A 22,024-nucleotide genomic window follows, 5' to 3' on the forward strand; every position below is an offset into this window, starting at 1 on the left:
AAAATAAAAACAAAAAAAAAGAAGTTGCTCCAACCCCTTTGCCATCTAAATGCCTCTTCGTTACAGATGGAGCAGAAAAAATAAATTCAAGTACACTGAATACACCTTTGTAAATAAAACTCTCCGAGTCACACACACCTCGATGTTTACCGCTCGTGGCTTTTGCACCAGCAAGTTTCTTTTGTCGTCCATAGATAAGCATGCAGGTGGGTATTAAGATCCTTCTGTGGCACCGAACAATACGAATCGTCAGGCTTTTATCCGGAATGTCATGACAGGAATGTCATCTGAAGCAGGTGTTGGTATTTCCAGCAACACCGCAACTAACCAAGTACACCAGATACTGGACTATAAAAAGCTATATGCTTTGATTTATTGACTTTCTTTTTTTTTTTTTTCTTTTTTTTTCCTTTTTTTTTCTTTTTTTTTTTTGTTTCTTTCTTTTTTTTTTTTTTTCTCCTCGGCAAAATCATCATAAACCATCTCATTTAATCCCTTAGGAACAATTTTCAAAGTGCTTTTCGAATGAAATGGTTTACAAAAACGCTCACTGTGGATCAGGAAAGTTAATGAAATGCTGAAAAAGCGTTCGGGGGGGCGGTGGGAGAAGATGGGTAGGTAGAAGAGGGGTCGAACCCAAATCTCATGTTCTTTTAACACAGTGAGGATACGTTAAAAAAAAAAGGATGATGGACAGAGCATCATTTAAATGTCTTTATGGCCAAGCTAAGGAGCTGCCAAAAGTTAACATTGACATGAAGCATTAGCGCTGAAAAGGAAGATCATGCTTTTCACAGGTGATCCACTGCATCTTGCGATCCAAAGGTTGGAGGCAGTCTGATTAAGCCGACTAATCGGCGCGTTTCCCCCATCTAAGGTAACTTTGGCTTGGCCCACAGCTGGGTGAACAGGATTGCCCTTATGCCAAAGATGCTGCTGTGTTTAGAATGAACCATTTCTGAAGGGAAAGTAGAAGAAGTCGAGAGGGGAGAGGGAAATTTGGAAAAGAAAAAAGAACACCAAAAACAAACAAACAAAAAACCAACCAAAACAAAACAAAACCCAAAAAACACCTGCTCTTCTGGCTGGCAAAATAAAGCATCTTCTTTCTTAGGTAGCAGCTACCACAGACAGCAAGAGTAAACAAAACTAACATACAGAGATCCAACAAACACTTCTGACTAATAACAGAGGTGACAGATCAGCAAATCTCTTCTGCATTCAAAATGGTTCAATTGCTTCAGGGATCTTTTCCCACTTTGTCCTAAACCCCTTATTCTATTGCTTTGCAATCTAGTCAAGCCATAAAATCGCACACACGATTCCTTTCTTAAATCTAAAAAAGGGGTGTATGCACTAAGTCATAATACACAGACAAGTATACTCTACTTTGTTCCCACAAATGCAGGCTTACATTTATCTAGCTACTTTGTATGCTTTTATAAGCATTTAATATCACTGATACATAATCAAATAGCAATTACGAAATATACTGTGGGATTCCCTTCTGTAGAACATCACAGGCACCAAATGTGGGTTTTTTTTTCATTATTCCGTTTTTGTACTTTTTTTCTTTTTTTTTTTAAACCTAAAAGAGCTTTAAATACGTTCTATGTGGGAGCGGATAAAAAAAAAATCTCTAAAAATAATAACAAAAATATAGGGGGCTGGGGAGCAAGCGTGACTTCCTGTGCTGATGTCCTCACAGGTTGATATCTCTCACATCTGTGGGAGTGCTGGCCTGGTCCAGTTCATCCACCGTCTTAGAAGGATTGCTCTGCTGTTGCTGCTGCCGGACTTGCCTAAGGCTGTTTACTAGCACCGCCTCGATCTGTTCTTGACAAGCTTTAAGGCAATCCTAGAGGACAGAAAGCAAATGGAACTGTTAGTGGAGAAAAGGGTTTGGGTTTTTTTTCCCCCCTTACTGAGCTAATAGAAGTTTCAAGAGCATCATTCCGGTATTCCCAAGGAGTGCCTGCTGTGACAGAACACAACCCGGAGCTCTCACAGGTAAGCACTGTGTACAAACTCCCTGGCTAAAACAACACTAATGTACTCATTAGGCTCTCCAAATCTCAATGTTTTACCTGGTCTTGCTCATTTTGTGTTGTCTTCTTGAGCAGGAAGCCAAAGTGTTCCAAAAAAACCACAGGGTGGGGTATATGAAGTTTTGCATTCTTCTGTGCAAGGTTAAGTGACTTGGGAGGGTCTTCACTACAAGCAGGCTGCATTTTTCTGCTCAAATAACCAACCAACCCACATTATACTGAAGCCATATGGATAGAGGCACCTTGGTTTTACTGTCAAGCAAACTGACGGTAAATCGAAGTGAAGCAGAAGTTTTGAGGTTCCCTGGAAAAGCACAAGTGCTGTCAGGGAGCTTTTATCAGTCATGCATTTGGGTCCCCAAGGCAAAGGCAAAAGAAGGGCCCGTTTATCTGCAAAAATTCAAACAAGGGAACGAATGGTGCAGCCCCAAACACACAGCTATGTTATCATTTTTTGAGCGCATTCCAGAGAAGGAAAGTCATTTCAGCAGCTGAGGAAGAGGTGTAGGATACATTCCCACACCTTCACTATGAGAGCAGGACTATTTTAACAGTCCCATGCATAGTCATTGGCAATAATTCACAGAAGACATTAAAGCACGGACAGATACTAGAAAAAGATTCAAGTCCAAAATTCACAGCCAAACCTCAGAGACCACTACCTGACAAATTTTACTAATCTCTTGGAGAAAGAGCAGGATAAGACTACAGCAACACAAATCTGGGAGCCCTGTAGATGCACATTCAGAGTCCCACAACAATACAGACGTACAAATAATCAAATGTGAGGGATTCACCACACTTCAACTAGACACAGTGACAGAGACAACCATTAAAGTATTACAGGATGTTCCACACTCCTGGTAATACACTGGAAGACCAAACAATATGGTTATTTAAAGACATGTGAGAACACATTGAGAAGCCCTTGGTTACAGCAGAAGCTGAAGAATAAAACCCAATCCTTGAAGCCTCAGTCTGTGCAAGAGACATCCAGCAGCAGAGAAACACAGTTTCTGGTAGCAAGGAGTCTTTACAGCAGAGGATTTTGAAAAGGGCTCTTGGCAGCATCTGGCAGGGGCAATGAGACCTGCTATTACTGTTCCCACTTCCAGGCAGGGGAGCTGAAGAACGGAGCTGGGCACTGACCTCCCACTGGGGCTTGTGTCAGCCCAGGGACAGAGTACATGTTGTAACTGTAATGCTGGGGAGCGGGGCTCTGAGCAACTACGCCCGCTTTCTACACTCAATACCTGGTTATTCTGGAGAACTTGAAATATTAATGTGTGGAGGCTTAAATTGCCATACTAGCCAGACAGCAAAAACACGTCAAATGCAGAGTATCTGTTCTGCTGATGACATTTACGTTTGTGACACACGCAATTAGCTCCGGAGGATGATGAACACCCATTTTTCTTGGCCACCAGCCAGCAGCTGCTAGCTACAAAATCACGGCCTCGTCTCCTTGTGAAACTGTCCTGCTTAACAAACATCACCACCTTTCTCTGAAGGCACACCTACCAAATAGGGGCTGAGAGGGATGGCTTTTCAAACTGACCCAAGAAAAGTGGGTTGGATGAGATGCCGCCTGTATTAGAGATTCCAGTATCCACAGGGATGTGGATCACAACAGCTAAAGCCAGAGAGATGTCACTGAAATCTCCTGAGTATCGTCTCAGCTACCTGCCTGCAGTCTGGCTCAGAGATTTCTTCCCTCACACAGTTAGTAGCACCACAGTGAACAGAGTACAGGGCACAGCAACGTGGAAAACCTCTGCTGCAGCATCGATGTGCATGCAGTGGGCATGCTGAGCCTTCCCTGTGCTCACCTTTTGTCCTGAGAGCTGGGGACTGCTGGATTGTCCCTGAAAAAAGAGCTCTGGTCAAGTTAACTGGCTTGCTGGCTTGCAGTACCATACATACCCCACTGACCTCAATGAAGCTCCCCTTAAACAGCGTTTCTCACCACTAGCAACTTTTTCAAGTCTCGGCCACTGGAGCTCAACTTTCCCACACTTTACCATCTGCCTCAGGCTGGCTTTTACAGGGAAGGGGAGAAACCACAACAACAACAACAAAGTGCTGCTGTGTCCAAGGAAAGGGTTAAGGAAAAAAGGTAATTTTACCAGTATTGGCCAGCTCTTAACTGAAGTCTGCAATCATGGGCTTTTTTTGAGACGATTAATTAGGATTTGGCATGGCGCAGTAGAGCAGGGACAGGTCTCTTTTGATACCCTCAAGAAACATTATCCAAGATACACGGTTCAGAAAACTGCATATTGCCTGTGCTCAGGAAGGCTTATGGAAGGCTTAGTCCTCCGCTCCCACCACGCTGGACCACCAGGACAGATCCTCACAAGCTGACCCACAACAGCTGCTGTATCCTCAGCCTATGAAAAGTCCAAAGCCAAACTGCAGTGCTGCTGCAGGAGTCTGTGCACACTCAGAGGTGCTGCTAAGTCTGGTGAAGAACCTTCAGAGCCCTTTTTCATTGTGAAGATCTGTGCTTTGGAGGAAGGCAACCTTCATTCCTGTTTGCAACTAAGCCCTGATGAACACAGGAAGGTCCCTGCAGTGGTGCACTGGAGTTCCTTGCCAGCCCAGGCATCCACGTTTCCTTCCTCTGGAAACCAGGTTATAGGAAAAATGGTGTATCTATGTGCCATACCACTGGCATGGAGCCACAATGGCAAAGCTGGGAAGCTGGGACATGGAGCTGGAACATGTTTCAGTGGGCAGCACTGAATATTGAACTCAGGCAACTGGCTGAAGGCTCCTCATCTCATGGAGCACAGCACTCTGCTCCAGAGCTCCAGCAGGCACTAGCATAGCCCACAGTACAGCAAGGGAGTGCTGCAACCTGCTCTGGCTCATTGGTAACCACTGAATAACTGTGGGGTTCAGAATGATGCCTAAACATGGCAGGCAGAGCCCTGGGCAGCAGCCCATCCCCACTTGTGCTCCCATGGTCTGGTGACTGCTGTCTGCTGGCCTCCTGCTCCTGGCGATGAGATCTGGGACAGCAAGATTTTAACATGCCTCACCTCATAGGGTCCTTCTTTTCATTTTAGCAAGATGAAAGGTGAAGGGCTTCTCTGCCTGTTGCCACTTTCCTGCTCCTGCTGGCAAGGCTCATTCTTTTTAAGGAAAGACTATATACTTTTGTTTAACCAGGTAAACATTTTTACAGCTGGGACTTGCTGCTGTACTACTAGGGGCTTAGTGATTTCCTAATACTGGAACTGCTTGTTTAATGATGGGAGCTGGACAAATTACTTGGCCTTTCTTCCTTTGACCTGACTGCAAAAAGCTATCAGAAACTCAGATAAAGGAAAATCCCCTGTCATTAGATTGGGTGTGTTTTAGACCTATTGTCAGCATTCACCCATTTGCAAGAGGGACACAGCAAAAAAGTTACTTCAAGGGTCAAGGCATTTTCAAATGAAAGAAGGATCAAGGGCACCAACCAACGGTGCCAAGGATCAAGGTTTGGAGACTCCTGTGACCAGCTGCACTTGTAATGCACCTTTTTTTTTTTTTCAGATGTAAGAATCTCTTTTTTAAAGCACAGTGATGCCTAATTTCAAAATAAGCCAGATTTTTTTACAAGCAGCTTCAGACTGGGGAGCATAATGAGGCAATTTCCTTGCAGCCAGGCTTGGGGAAGGAAGGGTGGTGACACGTGGAACCTAAGGCCTGCATGTTTGCAGCCAGCTTTGTCTGTTCCTGAACACCCTTAGATGTGATCATTTAGACTGTTATTATAAAAAGCATCTGATGGTCAGAATAATGTTTCATTTAATTTATGAAGGGGCTAAAATCTCTAGGCACCCCTACACAGAAATGGCTCATTTCCGATGTCTTAATTTTGTACATAAAACCTATAAAGGGGCCCAGGCTGCAGCTGTCACAGTTCACATGGATTTTATTTCATTCAGGGATCCACCAAGCCACTGATGTATTTGTTCTGTCATGCGTTAGCTCTGGTCTATGCTTACATTTTGAACTTAAAATAATGCAACACTGAATTCCTTAAAACTATGGTAAAACGACCAGCTTGCTGCATTCAGCAGGAAACAGCTTCAGAGAGGGCAAAAAAAAAAAATGCCTGCTAAAACTCTTTTTTTTAAAAAAAAATTAATCTGAGTAATACATTCTGTTTAATTACTCTTTTCTATGATGCATCCATCCAGGAGCCAAAATTGCCTGGCCAGCACAAATCAAAACCAGCGAAACCTTAATTTTGCAGGGAGTCAAGCTCTGCAATCAAAACCTATTAAAACAAAAACCAGCCCAAATACCAGATTCATGAGTGAACCTCAGTCATGCAGCAAAACGAGCTGGAACACACCAGCGGACGCAGCCCAAACTCTCCATCCAGTACTGATGACGGAGATACAACAAGCTCGCCCACCTCAGGCTGCGCCCGTGCAATCATTAATCCTGGCCCCGTGCATTAATCCTGGCCCTGTGTATTAATCCTGGCCCTGTGTATTAATCCTGGCTCTGTGCACTGCCCCAGCAGCCAACCACCCACCCCAGTTTGCTGAACATCACGCACGGGTGCCTCACACTGCTGCTTCTGCCCAGGGATTCAGGTCACGCGACCGGGTGATACCTGGCGCAGCAGGATGTCAGAGCGCTGCGGGCAGCGTGCTTGATGCCAACTTAACCTGTCAATGGATGGTTTCTTTAATCAACTGGAATTGGCAGAAGATGTTCACACCCAACCAACATGACACACGGAGAAAGTGCTCGTACTCTTAGAGAAAACAATCCTAAAACCGCATCTGCTGTAAATCGCAACCACCGCCTTCGCATGCGCCCCGTTATCACTGCCTCTGCCTGCACCCCATTTTAAGACATAAGAAGTACAGCACCTGGGTGGAAATCTCACAGGTGAAAGGGAACAAATAAGGTATTTACTATGAGTATCTTTTCACCCCAGTTGTCAGAGTGTGAATCAGCAAGTGGTTTCTTTTACAGATGGGGCCACCACTTCTGTTTTCTTCACTGGGACTTTCTGTTAATCCAAAGTGACGTGACACAACACGCCAAAACAACGAAAAAAAAAAGCCCCAAACCACCTATCAAGACAAACAGCCTGGCCTTCCCACAGTGCGGTGGTTTTAACCCCTCCAAGGTTCATGTGGATTCGCTACGTATTTCACTGGCGGACTTTCACTTTGCAAGCTCTAGACAGGGCTGACAATAGAAAATTAAAGCTTTAAAAAAATTATCCAAGGAATAAAAAGAACAGCTGCATTATTTTCAGCAAATCTTCCTTGGAAGAACACTACAATGCACTGAAGAAACAGCCCTAGACTTTGCAACACAGGCACTGGGCCGTTCCTTCACAATATTGTAGGGCTGCCTTTGTTGTTTTTATAAGAAAGCTTTTTAAATGTGTGTCACATGGATCAACTTCCCCATTCTTCTACATGGTCTAGTAGTTTTAATGATTAAAATAGTTCAGGTACTTTCCATTCCATAGTTTTATTTTTACTTCACCATGTACAGAACTAAAAAGGCAATTAACTTCTGGCTTGCTTGCTGCATTTTTTTTTTCCTGAAACTTTTTCATCCCTGGGTGATTTTACTAGCACACTTGAAATGCATTTGAAGGGAAAGTAGTGCTTTTCTATGTCCGGTGAGAAGCGCCCTGGTGGCTTTGATGGAAATGCTGGCAGTGAAAGTAACTTGGAAAGAGGAATCTGCAGGCCTACGAAAGGATCTACTTATCCTAGTCAATAGTAATTAAGGACTTCAATTTCCATGCTTGTCCATCTTTAAAGAAAGCACAAGCACTAGGAAAGATAACACAGCATATTATACCATATTATACCCTATACTGCCTAACCTCAGTGTCCAGCTTTAAATCAATGTTCATCATGCCACTGCGAGAACAGCCATTGGGAAACTCTGATGGGAGGCATCTCACACAAGTCAACCAACAGGCTATCCTTTTCCACTGATAATTATCAGGGATTTTCAGTCCTGACAGCTCTGAGCTCCAGGACTACCTAATGACAGCCACTGCAGTCTGTCTCTCCAGCTTCACTGAATTAAGCACGTGTAAGAATGTCCTCTCCATCTTACAAGACCATGACTAGACCGACAAATTAAAAAAAAAAAAGGGGGAGGGTATTGAAAAGACAATTTATAAGTATACCAGTAACACAGATTGGGTTTCTGCCTTAGACTTTACCTAGCCATTTTCAAATATTCCATGGCCCCCCATCCAAACTGAAGGTGACTGGATGTACTTTTCAGATGATACCGGTCTCTGCATCAGAACCCCCAGCAACTGAGTTGCAGTACACCACCTTCTCCACAAAGTAAAAAACCACACTGCTCAAATGCCAACAGTGGAGTGCTGTCACAAGAAGAGTAAACTATTTCAGACATGCTCTTTTCTCTCTTTCCCTGTTTTGAATCAATCCAGAGTTTCTACGGCTGTAAAAGGACTGTGGCTGTGTATTTCATAGAATCAGCGAATGGTTTGCATTGGAAGGGACCTTAGAGATTATCTTGTTCCAACCCCTCTGCTATAGGCAGAGACACCCTCCCCTAAACCAGGATGCCCAAAGGCCCATCCAACCTGGCCTTGAACACTGCCAGGGAGGGGGCAGCCACAACCTCCCTGGGTAACCTGTGCCAGAGACTCACAACCCAATTTACTGCACCTAGACCCACAATGACAACCCCTCTAAAGCAGATTTAAACTACTCCATTCATTGCTCAGGCAAGCATGGCTGAGAAACAACAGCACACCCCTGGATCCATACTGGTCACATATCACCCAGGCCTGTCAGAACATGCACTCCTTGTGCCAGCAACCAGCTTTGCCACTGACAGGGATGCATGCCATGCAGAATTGATGAACTCAGCTGCAGTCTCTTCCACAATGCCTCAGGACACGGTGCTTTTTGTATTGTGATTTTTTTAGATACCCCGTTTGCATCTCAAGTTTTGGTCTTTCCTGGGAGAAGAAATAAGAAAACTTATGCCAGCAAGGCTCCTAATGGGTACATGGACACTCATCTGAACCTTGCCTTTGCCCATCCAAAACAGCACTCTTTTGGGAATACCAGTGTCCAGAGAAAACACGTTATGGCAACATTTAAGGAAGAAACCAAAGACCGCAAAACTACTGTTTAACAAGGTTCCATTTTAATGTCATCAAATTCAAATATCACTTAACCCTTGACAAGATCTCAGCCCTACAGTGATGTGCAGATACAAAGTCCAGCACCAGCCCGAGCTAGTTGAACAGCTTTGATCAGACCAGTTAGAAACCACTGAAGAGAAGCCACGCTGTATCAGAGTCCTACCTGGGACACAGGGACATCCAGCTGCCAGGAGCTCAGCTTGGTAACCCCAGGGAAATCGGCAGGGATTGGGACAGCACGCCTGCCATCGTTACCACGGCCCAAACTGAAGCCAACGGCAAGGCAGAGCTGTGAAAACAATCATGACCAGCCAAAACAGTGTGTCATGAAGTTCTTCCTTTGCAGTGGCAAGACTGAGGACAATCATGCTAAGCAACTGAGTGGGTCATTTCTCAAGGGCTTTCAAAAGCTCAACTGCAACCCTACCCTACCCTCCTTTACAACCAGCAGAAGAGTAACAGTAAGACTGTTGTTATATAAAACATATGCACACAAACGATGCAAAACACTGACCTACAACATTATGGGATACTTCATGTTTCTCCTACACTTCTTGACCAGATTTAGAAGCCTGGATCCAAACCCTGGGTACTTTGCTGTGCACTCCAAGGCCCAAAGCCAGGAATGCTGCAAAAGCATTCTGGCTTCTTTGTGTTACAGGGTGGTTGGTTTTCCACATATACCTTAATTACTTCACAAATAACTGCTAACGCCCCTGATGAATGCCAAAAAGATCTCTTCCCCTTTCTATAAATGCAGAAGGGAAATATGAAAATACTTTTTTTAGGTGCAGGTCTTGGTATGCTAGATGGAAAGAAAGCTGGAGAGATGTGAAATGACAATGCTGTTCACTGGTCATATGTGCGTTGCTTGGATAATCAAAGAAAGCAGCAACCAGCTATGCACTAAAGAGCTGAGATTTACATAAGTTTGAGCATGGAATGTGTCATCTGTACTCCTAAATACAAAGGACGGCTGGATTCCTCCGCTGGTTCACATTTAGGCCCCAATTCAAACCTCTCCAAAGCGCATGCTTCATTGTTGACATAAACAGGGATTCCTTCCCAAAGCGGGGCCTTCGTGTGCCCAGCAATGGCCTTCGGCTCGCTGACATTCTCCAAAAGGAGAGCCTGAAAGGCTGCTGTGGGAATATCATGCCCATTTACTCCACTTGCTGTATCTCAGTGGTGACACATCTAATGGGGGCAGTTTAAAAACAGAAATATTTTCCCTCCTTAAAGTGTCTATTTTTGCTACTGTAACAAATAGCATCAATTACAGATAAATGTCTATGTCTCTCTTTTTCCATCTGCAAGAACAGAAAATAGTAATTTGCTGTTCCAAAAGGCATTTCATGCAGACTAACGAGGACATCTCACTTTATAAAAATCACATCTCTGCCAGAATTTCTCCAGTTACTATTGCTACGTTACCGCACTAATGCAATATGCAAGATAGCTAATGCTGAGGCATCTGAGGGATGTCACATTTTTCTCTGGCATTTTTTGGTCTTTTCAGCACTTTCAATGGTGTGCTTTTTAGATTCAGTTCCACTGTGTGCTTCAGCAGTCCGTTTGCTGGTTTCCTGTTGCTCATGTGGGTATTTCTCATAGCAACAGGAGAGAACAATGTTTTCAGAACTGGAAAAAGTGAGAGTAAAGCCAAAAACACTGGCAGGGTGATTCAGGGGCAGATGCCATGCTCCAATTTATACTCCCGGGCTTTAATGTGACTTGGGGTTTCAAGCTGATCATCTCTAACAAGTCTTACCCTGCAAGTGCGAAAACCCGTTGGTTACCCCGCTGCAACCAACCACGTGAGCGTTTTATCCAAAAAAAGAGGATTTTTAAGAAGCTGTGACAACCTGCCCGTGTTACACAAAGCTGTACGAGCTGAGGAAGGATTCCCCCACCGGAGGTCGAGGACAAGGCTCCCACCAGACTATCCATCACCGGCCCATGAGCTCCTCCGGCGGCGCTGCTCGGGCCGCAGGGCCGGTTCCTCGGGGGGCCTGGCTTCCTCGGCGCGCCAGCGGAGGCTGTATTTATGAATGGATCTGACGGAACTCCGCCATCAGCCCGCGGTGTAACTGCATCACCCCATTGTTGCTACACACGCACAGCACTCACTGGGGAACAAAAAGCTGAATGAAGCGGAGCAGCTGCCAACTCAGGCGAAGACAACTTAGGAAACTATCTCATTCTTCCTTTCTTTTGGAGGCTATTTTGCCTGTTGTTTCCTTGCATACAAAATGCGGTCTGCAACAAATAAGGCAGGATAAGATACAGCGAGTCCTGTTACTCGGTTCCAAAACCACAGGCCCTAAACACTACAAAAGAGGGGATAAATGCTGTATGTGCTGTAGGGACAATGTTCAAATGCTATCCATTCAAGATAGATTTCCGTGATTTTATACTGTGGCTCAGCAGAAACGGAATTCTTCAACATGGAGGCTCTGAATGTTGGGGTTGTTTTTCCGTGCAGAGATTTGCAGGCATCTTGATGAAGTAACTTTTCAGACCTTGGGGAATAAAAATAAATCCCAGCACACTGAAGTGGAGGTATACTGCATGCCATTTATTGTGGACCCAGTCTTCAAAACAGCCCGACTCCACTTTTTGGAAGGCTCACAGCCAGCTGTTTCGGTAAGACTTTAAGAAAAGCTTGCTTCCTTTTTAGTTTCTACCCCAGGCACCTAAACATGCTTTGGATTTTTCAAAACCATTCAGTATACACCAATTCCCCACCTGGGAACTGGCTTTTAGAAGGGACTTGTGCCCACGTACAAACCTACATGTTGGCTGTGTCTGAAAACCCTTCCCCAGCTGATCATGCTGGGGAGGACAACCCCTTTTGTCACCTGGATGCAACTTTGAGAGCTGGGCTCTAGGAGGAAGATGGTCCTTACATGCACATGTAACCCTCATTATCACAGAGTGAACCTGGCTGGCCCTTCTGCCAGCTATGGTGCTGCAGAGATCATTACACAAACAGCTACTAACCAGCCTAATTTGGGATTGAACTGTGCTAGCTTTTGTCACTGATGTCACTGATGTAAGCCTCAGCACATTTTTAATACAAGATAATATTTTCTGTATTTCAGTACACTCAGCCTTAAGGAAAGAGATTGGAAGGGACCCTCTGGAGGTCACTAAACACAACCTTCTGCTCAAAGTAGGGTTATATCCTCAAAACCTAGTTGTGTGCCTAATACTCACTGACTTGAGCCTACAAAGTTCTGGTCCAAGGTGCTTTGTAATAGGTAAAGTCCTCACCTACCTAATGCAAAACCACAACACCCCTGCACCATTTTTTTTGAGCTTCTCAGAAACGTGAATGTATTTCTCTTCCACAAGGAGATCTGGGACCCCAGGAATGCAAGGGTGCAGGACAGACTTAAGGGAGATGCAAGCAGGGACCAGGTCAGGGCATGCAGGCCCTGAACATCATTTACGAGAACGCTCCCAGGCATGGCCAGAGAGCCAGTTTCCAGACAAGCGGCCAGTGAGCTGGCACACTGCACTGGTGGCTGCTTTTCCAGAAGGTGAGGAGAGAGATTTGCCCAAGACAAATGTCAGTGGCAGAATATTGATTGCCAGGTCTGAAAACGTGCCCTACCCCTTCAACTATCCTTCCTCATATACTGTAATTCTACACAGCAGGGATGCTTGTATCCCCCTCTGAAGCATCCGGCTCCACCGACAGGATACTGCACTCACTGGAGTGCTAGTCTGAGATGCTATGGAAATTCCTGACTTCCTGAGTTGTTTATTTTTCCATTGCAATGACCCACCAAGAGATGCACAGGGAGCTCCGCGCTTCCTGTGAGTAGGTCTGTTAACTCTTTGCCCACCAGCCTCTCTTCTCCTCTTCAAGAAACAGCAAGGGAAACATTCCCACCCTCCGTCAGCAAAACATCTCAGAACATGCAATGCCCGTCCTGCTGTGTGGGACTCTCTGGGAAAATAATGACCAGAAAAGGCACTTCAGATATACCATGCTGAGCTACTTTCACTACCTATAAGGCTGCTGAGCTTCTCAGTTTCTCCAAGGGTATCTCCCTGGTGTTTATTTTGGTAGATGGAAGGAGTAATGAAACCAAGGTTTGCATGGTCTCAATGTCACTGTCTCATCAGACTGCAGTACAACCTTCACCAAATGGCCCAGGGCAGCTGTTTATCAGAAATAACTGTTATCCATAGAATGACACCACTGGTGGGATGCCTTGTATTATCTTGTCTGAACTCTGGAGTGCTGCTTTGGATTCATACAAGGATAGCCGACACCAATGTGTTTCTGAAAAAAAAAAACTTGTGTGTTGCTTGTTTGTTTACCCAACAGCTGGGTTATAAATTAAATGTTGTTTATTAGTAACATATTTTTGGTCTAATTCTTAATGAGACACCCATTAAAAGCATTAAGCACCAAATGCCAATCTCCAGTTGCAGTTACACTGGTGTAAATCTAAAACAACTCCACTGACTTCAGCCTCTTGGTTTATGCTGACTATTTCCTAGCAAACAGTACCCTCAAATTATCATGACAAAAAAGTACCCCTCATTATCTATCATTATGTATCATAGAAGAGTGCCCGTCTACTCAGCTCTGGTGAGACCTCACCTGGAATACTGTGTGTCCAGCTTTGGAGCCCTCAACACAAAAAGGACATGGACCTGTTGGAGTGTGTCCAGGGGAGGGACATAAAAATGATCAAACGGCTGGAGCACCTCTCCTGTGAAGACAGGCTGGGAGAGCTGGGCTTGTTCAGCCTGGAGAAGAGAAGGTGCTGGGAGGACCTTACAGCGGCTGTCCAATACCTGAAAGGTGCCTATAAGAAAGCTGGGGAAGAACTGTTCACGATGGCATGTAGCACTAGGATGAGGGGTGATGGTCTTCAACTAGAAAAGGGGAGATTTAGGTTGGATATTAGGAAAAAAATCTTCAATATAAGTGGGGTAGATCACTGGAACAGGTTGCCCAGAGACGTAGTGAAGGCCCCATCCCTGGAGATACTCAAGGTCAGGCTTGAAGGGGCTCTGAACGACCTGATCTAGTTAAAGGTGTCCCTGCTCACTGCAGGGGGGGGTGGACTAGCTGGCCTTTAGAGGTCCTTTCCAACCTAATGCATTCTATGATTCTAACAGTAAAAGTTCAGAAAAGCTCACTGCAATCGAGTTGCACCAGGATTTCATTATCTTCCCGTACTTTCATATGCATGCAACTGTGAAGCTGAAATTTTTCATGCTTCACCTCCAACAGCAACATTTTTTGGGAAGCCAATGAGAAAGACCCATCATCTGTTTCCATGCTAAGCAATCACACACGCCAGAAGGGAAGAAAACCAACAAAAAAAGCAGAAGCCTCTGGGACCTTTTGGTCAGGAAAGATTCTTCCCCAGCTCTCTGCTGTTTCCTGTGGGCTATCAGGAGGGGGTGGGGGACAGGCAAGAAGTTTTTTATCCGCAGAAACGTAGTTTCTCTGAGCTCCTCTGCTTCGTTTTTCCACTGCATGATGCTCCTGAAGCGCGGGAGCTCCCATTTCTTCCTCTTCCTTAGCCTCCCCTTTGAGAACAAAACCATTCACACAGGGAGGATGAATTAGCTGTGTCGCTGCAGGAAGAGCTCTCAGGCACCAGAAAACAGGAAGTGAGAGAACTGAAGCTGTTCATTCAACTTTAATTAAGTCCCATCTTAAAATATATATTACAATAGCCTTTACTCTTCATTAACACAGCCTTGGGCCAACTCTTACACAATCTAGCCAGAACATTTCTTCCAACAATACATTTTACAGATGAGGCCAGTATTACTACCTAGTGCTAAGACCGCCCCACACTTCTCTGAGACTCTTGTTTTCAGTTGCTTATCTCTCTCTCAAGTTTTAACATCTGGGATCAAAGCTTCAAATCCTGGGCCCTTCTGCATTTTTCCAATACAAAAGTCACAGAGAAAGTTTCTACCAATCTATTTCCCTCACTTCCAAATAGGTGGTTGATAAAAAAAATACACTACTTGCCCCACATTAGAAATTCTGGCCACCTTTGCTTGGGCTGAGTCTTCAAACCTTGCAGAAGACACATTTTGAGTTAATCTTGAAAAAAAAAATGATAGCACCTCTAACTTTTGCAAAGAGTTGGGGGGTTTTTAGCCATTAAATTATCCAGAAGCTTCTTCTGTCCCAAGTGTGCTCTGATGTGGTGTCCATTTGAGACTCTCCTCTGCAGTCTGTGTTGCTGTGGGCTGAGACCAGGAGCGAAGGGAAGAAAGTTCATCTGTACCCAGTGCCAGCAGACTCTTGGAGAGGAGATGTCACCAGTAAAATATTAAGAAGTCTTTGTTATTTGGGAAAAGTGATATTTTTTCTTTTTCCAAAGGCATACAAGCTCAGCCAGATCTGGGAAGATTTTCACCAGGAAAGCAAAAAACACATTTCCCAGAGAGGGGATGTGTGTCTGTGTAGGGAGGTGGGGGGGTGGAAATCTGCTAAATTTCAAAGAAAATGCATGAAGTTTTCAATCCAAAACCACAGTATCTTTCTTTCTTCTATCCACTTCAGAAGTACTAAGCTGTTTTGCCTAGTATTTTCTTTCAGACTTTAACATTCAAGAGAGACAAAGTTTATCCAATCAACAAGATGCTGCAAAAGGGCCTTACGTTAAGAAGCACTGGGATGCCTGACAAAGCTTCAGTATACCTCCTACACAGAGAACAAGAGCTTGAAATGCAGAAATACCAAAGACAATCCAGAAAAAAAACTCCCAAGATAGAAAAAAGCACCACATGTTCTCTCCTCAAATGTCATTATGTGTAATACGCTTGCCACATGCTTGGAAGCTCAATTAACACCGGCTCTACTGTACCAACGAGAAAGAAAATTCCACCAGAAAGATTACCTGGAGTTCACCGATATGGAGAACATGGTCTGGTGATGGAAAGACTACATCATTAGTCTGATGGCATAGGAACAAAGTAACAAGCTCTGCTGATGGTATCTGTTCTAGGTCTGGATTTTGGGAGTACCTGAGCACCACTTGCTTCTGCCTTTATAAAAGACTTCCGAAGGGACTACCCAAGGACTTCTGCAGGCACTGGTGTAATCCATTCTGCTTCACAACAGGAGAAGCAGATGCCACCATGTGAAGGATCCCTCTAAACTTTCCAACTACTCTCTTCTCCTTCACTCTGCTTGTCAACCTGTCCTTTCCCTGCCACCATAAAGATTACTCATGTTCCCATTCCTCACTCCACGTTGTCATTCCTTCACTCTCATCATTATCCTTGCCCTGCTGACTACCAAGTTGATCCCTCAGTCAGACTGTGATTTCTACAGCTGTAGCACAAACTCACAGACAATCATGGCTCAAGATACTTCTCTCATTCCCATCTTGCCCTGCCCATTAGAACATTTTCCATTGGAAACGTTCCTTTATCTGTGAGTGATCCAGTTTAGAAACCAAGCAAGCCCCCCTGACCAGCCAACTCTGCAACAAGTGGTCCTTCCCCACTGCTTGATGCTGGATCAGTTCCAGGATGGGGTTTGAAAATACAAGGATACCAACATCAGGTTTTGCTGTAGGCACACACCAGCAAAACTATGTGTGAAAATAAGCAGCAGCCAGGCAGGAACAACCTTATCTGACATCATCATATAACAAGAAAAACCACAGTGCCTTTCAGACACTCCACAGAGTTAAGCCATGGAGTTATACCAGGAGCATTAAGTGGCTAGCACCAACTGCTTTCCTTGTTCTGCAGATACTCACAACCTTGGCTGAAGAGAGCACGACTGCTAACAAGATGTGAAGTCCCTGCATAAATCCTTCCCTTTCTCTGCCCTGCTTTCTCTTGCTCCCCTCACATCGGCCCACTTGTCTTATAGAGTCCTCCTGGACAGCTGCCTCCTGGACAGATGCAGCATCCAAAATGCATCAAGTTTCATCCAGTCAAACAAACATCCAAGGAGAAAATTTCATAGAACCACAGAATGGTTATGGCTGGAAGGGACCTTAAAGATCATTAGGCTCCAAGCCTCCTGCCACAGGCAGGGACACCTCTCATTAGACCAGGTTGCTCAGGACCCCATTCAGCCCAGCCCTGAACACCTCCAGGGATGGGGCATCCATCACCTCCCTGGGCAACCTGTTCCAGTGCCTCACCACCCTCAAAGTGAGGAATTTTTTCCTAATACCCAATCCAAATCTACCCCTTTCTTTAAAACTATTTCCCCTCGTCCTATCACTACACACCCTTCTAAATAGTCCCTCCCCACTCAGCCAATACCTCCCACCAGGAACAGGCAGTTCTTGTCATCCACATAAACGAAGTGCACTTAATGGATTTACCCAGTCTAAATGTTAGTGACTGCACAAGTAAGCTTTATGCAATACTTGCACCAGGGCACGCAGTCTCAATTGTTATTCAGGATTCTTCTTCTTGCACCCTCCTGCTGCTCACTGTGATGTCTCACCACTGTTTCTCCACACTTACAAAAGAGGCACAAAAGAGCAATTACCTGTGTACAGTTTTCACTGACACTGAAACAAACATATCTTAAATTTCTGGAGCTACTTGCTTTACGTCACCAGCATTCAGAATTGAAAACATTCCTTTTTCTGTGCAAAACCCAGTTCCAATCAAAACAAAAGGGAAACCCCAGAACAGCACTCAGAAATCAGGCTCAATCTGATTGAAAGGAGAAAAGGAATAGTGAAATTATTCCCTTTTTGTTAAACTGGACTATTCCTTTTTAACCAAACTGTAGAGCATTTGTTGGGAGAAGCAAACTTTCTTTTGACAATGTTACCACAGACCTAGTAATTGCACAGTGTATTTATATTTACTCTTCAGAGCAGAAGCAATACAAGGGTTTACAGTTAGCACATGTTAAGGACAACCAATTGGAAAATGATACTTTTGTGGTAGAAAAAAGCTTTCTCTTTTTAGGTGCTTGCATTTCAGAAAGCCTCACTCACTTTCTTTCCTTTTAAGTGAATTTCAGTGATTTTCATCACAGCAAAACACATCAGCTTCGCAGAGATGATATCAACAGACCAAGCAGTTTTGATTTGGAAGAGTGTTAAGCTCTCCTTGCAGCATCCCCTTCATATGGTGTCACAGCAGGAGAGGTGCCACTCCTTCGGGAAGGCATCCTGAGCTCTCCTGACAGTCCTCCCAGCTTGCTGCTGGGACCACCAAGCACAGCTGTCAGGTTTGGCGTTTTCTGATGTCCCCACCAGAAGCTGACCCCACAGCAGCACACTCACTTGTGAGTGAACCTGAGCACCACTGAACTGCCACCCGACTGACCTCTCCTACTGATGAGGGGAAGTCTGACAAGCCAATACCCTTCATGGGCTGAGCTTAGTGAAGCAACAAACCAACACCCAGACAGCTGGGGTTACAGCTGCCTCATGCTGTGCCCGTGCTGGAGGGTTAGTTCATCATTCACTCCCTTGAAGTGAAGGATTTTCAGATGATACCTCAATATGGGCTAGAAAAGCAGTGCCCAGGTTGTGAACACAGGACCGACGCACACACTGGTTTACCTTACACCCCAAGGGATGCTGTCTGCCTGCTCGCCCCATCACCCAGAGCGCTACTGGAGGCAGCTCCCCCACCACAGCAAGCCTGACCGTCGGCCAGGGTGGGCAGAGCAGGCTTTCCCCACCAAGCCACTGAACAAAACACAAATGAAAAATGAGGGCAGGGAGCTCTGGACGTCCAAAGCACAAGCAAGGTGTTGGGTCCATGCCTCCAACCCGCTCACTCCAGGAGCATCCCTCTCCTTTGCTCCACTTGGCTTTCAAGATCAGGCCCAATCTGATGGTCCGGTTCTCCACCATGCTCTCCAAAGTAGAAGGAGAAGAGGAATGCAGGACACTCACCACATCTGTGTTTGTGATCTTGGCCAGGAGGTCCGTGAGGCTGTCTCCATCATCAAGCTGAAGGCCACAGATGGCTGCTCCCACACTTCCAGTTGCTATCATTGACGGTGGGTACATGGCAAAGTTAAAATCTGCAAGAACAGATCTGGGAATTAGTCCAAGCCCAGACCAGAAAAGCTGCAAAACATCAGAGGCGAGCAACATAAAAAAAACCACACCCAGGAATAAAAAACGGGGAAGTAGAAGAAAGGGAAAAGTGCCGCTCTTTTTGGTCCGGCGGAGCTCATTAGTCACACTGCTCATCACAAGCAGTCAAAGGAGAGGTAACAGATCTGCAAATTAAAATGGAAATGCGGTTTGGTCTTTTATTCTCACTGATGCATAAAGTGAACCTGGACAATTTTTAATAGTCTTTCCTTAGCTTTCAAAGAAAAGGAAAGAGAAGAAGGCGGCTTTCTGTAATTTATGTCAGAAATTTGGGTCTCGGTCACATTAGAGCTCTCTGTGTAACTGGAAAACTAACTGGAATAAGGTATCACAAAAGGACCAAAGTGAGATTTTCAGTCACGTCAATTTTTAAAGACTTAATTAACTCGAGCATGTAAAGACCTGTCCGGGAAAGAGATTTTAATTAACAATTCATCTTCACCACCTTTGCAATTAGGAAGCAAGAACACTTAGGGCTCGTAGCTACGTAATCAAAGAGAAAACAAAGATCACATTTGTCATTACTACTATTTCTTAACAAACAAGTTGAAAACACATTTCAAAACTGCCTCTCACACGTTTTCAGAGATCAGGAGAGAAATGAAAATAAAACCAAATGTTCTTGTGACCTTTGTACGGCCACTTTATGGTTCATGATACTGCCATCAGCACCGGCCTACCAGCATGTCTTACTTAACACCATTTTCAGGAGATTTTTCTTGGTTACTGGTATATTCCTAAAGTGAAACTTGGTTTGCAAGTTGTTTGGTTCAACTGTAAGTCATTGACAAACCCTTCTTCACCAGTTTTCAGTTGGGGGGGACTGGCAGAGCAGGCAGAGGCAACCCAAGTAATACTTAATATGAAATAAACCACCATGAATGCATTCAGCCTATTTATAGAAACAGATTGTTACAGAAAACTGCCCCTCTGTTAAGGGCAGATCCCAAGCCTTCTCTCTTTGGCTAGCACGAATTCTGTAACCTTCTTGATGACTGCGTAACCACTCAAGCTTTAGACACATGGAGAGTTGTTCTCGGCCTCCCAGACGCTGAGCTGGCAGATACTGCAATAGCTGTGGAGATGTGCATGGTCTTCTCTGGGCTGGAATACGTCCCTGGGACCCACAAGGAATGAAGCAGACAGATAGGAACGGAACTTGGGTCCTAGCATTCATCCAGATGGGACCGGAGTGGGGGGATGTTACAAGTGGGGAGAGAGAAGAAAGAACTGGAACCCTGTTTATCTGTCTCATGAAGCTACCAGGAGACGACCACCTGCAAGCCCACCACTGCACACTGTTGAAGCCCACTGCCCTTTCTACCACCAGACATCACACTCTGACAGCCACTTCAGAAGTAGTATATTTCCACCAGCTGAAGCAATGAGTATGGACTGTCATTACTCTAAAAGCAATTATGCACTACTGTAATATTAAGAACCCACTGTACATAGGAAAGCTGGTATCTTGGATATCATGGTCTGTTTCTCCTGTTGTACACACTGCATTTGCCTGGGTTTGTGAATCCTGTGTGCTTACACTGGCGTGAATGAGGTTGCATTTGGCCAAGGTGGCCTAAAGTTAAGGTGCAACTCCCTCACACCTTTGGACTCACCAGCTCATCTCTTAGTTATGCATGGGGACTACGTGTGGCAAAGGGCTGTCCGTTCTGCTCCTCGTCTTGAGTTTCAGGGAAGATGTAGCACCAAAATGATGCAAAACCTCTCAAACTCTGCCAGTGTTGGGACAGTCCCTACAGAAGTTCCCACGCAGTGAGTGAGAATGAAAACCCACCTCCTCCTGCCCCCCCACTGGAGCCAGCAGCAGGGAAAAACACACCTGCTCAGAGGCTCGAATGGGCCTACACACTGAACAGCTTCAGCCAACCCCGATCGGATGTCGGGGAGACCCATGCAAGAGGGAGCCCCTGCATCCTACAACCAACACTCAGCATCACCCAGGCATGATGGGTTGAGGACACTGGTCGAGCCTGCTTCTGAACTTCCTTGCCTCCTAGGGGCTTGCATCAGGGCCTTCACATTATCCAAACGCTGGTTTTCTCGTGGTTGATTTTATATCTACTCCCAGAAACCGTCCTCCTAGGAAACTGAATAAAGAGCCACAGTGCCCCTGCCAACTAGCACTGCTGTAGGTCTGCTTCCACGTGGGGTCACATGAGAGCATTTCTATGCCCAATAACCTTGTTAGTTCCCTTAATGTCATTCATAATGCAAATGAGACAGTGAGCGAATGGCCAGAGGCCCAGAGTGACTAAAGCTCAGCATCCAGAAAGTCTTACATTGCCTCTAGCTCTAAACTAACTTCCCTCCATAACAAGCACCATAAACTTGGCTATCAAAGCTACACATGCCCAGTCTTTGTTGTACAACAGGCAGCGATTTGTATCACTGGCTTCTATTTTTAGCATATTAATTAACTACTGCAACTGGTGAGGCAAGTGTCTCCAACTGGAGAGTGTGGCGCCATTGTCTGAAGTCATCACCTCATCTCGCGCTATTGAAAATCATGGCAGTGACCCTCCTGCTGATATGAATTTAACCTGACATGCCCACAAAGGGATGGGGGGTGGTGCACCAATTTTGTGCACATGGTTCTCCACATCACCCTGGACCCTATTAGTGTGGAAAGAGCTCATTGAAAGAAAAGAAGCCACATTGTGCTGGGCCACCTAGAGGGTTGAATAGAAAAGGCT

At 45.1% G+C, this 22,024-nt stretch overlaps 1 protein-coding gene across 1 annotated transcript in view; it reads right to left on the bottom strand.

Moving 5' to 3' along the window:
* Positions 1 to 22,024, bottom strand: part of CCND2 (cyclin D2) — a 34,627-nt gene continuing 12,603 nt past the window's right edge. The window contains exons 4-5 of the mRNA XM_084271779.1: positions 19,104 to 19,234; positions 1 to 1,858 (exon numbers count right to left, since the gene is read on the bottom strand). Of these exons, the coding sequence (XP_084127905.1) occupies positions 1,703 to 1,858; positions 19,104 to 19,234 (287 nt within the window). The 3' untranslated portion in view covers positions 1 to 1,702. The remainder of the gene's footprint in view (positions 1,859 to 19,103; positions 19,235 to 22,024) is intronic.

This window comes from Gallinula chloropus (genome assembly GCF_964237585.1).
Source record: "Gallinula chloropus genome assembly, chromosome: 1".
Taxonomy (NCBI): Eukaryota; Metazoa; Chordata; class Aves; order Gruiformes; family Rallidae; genus Gallinula; species Gallinula chloropus.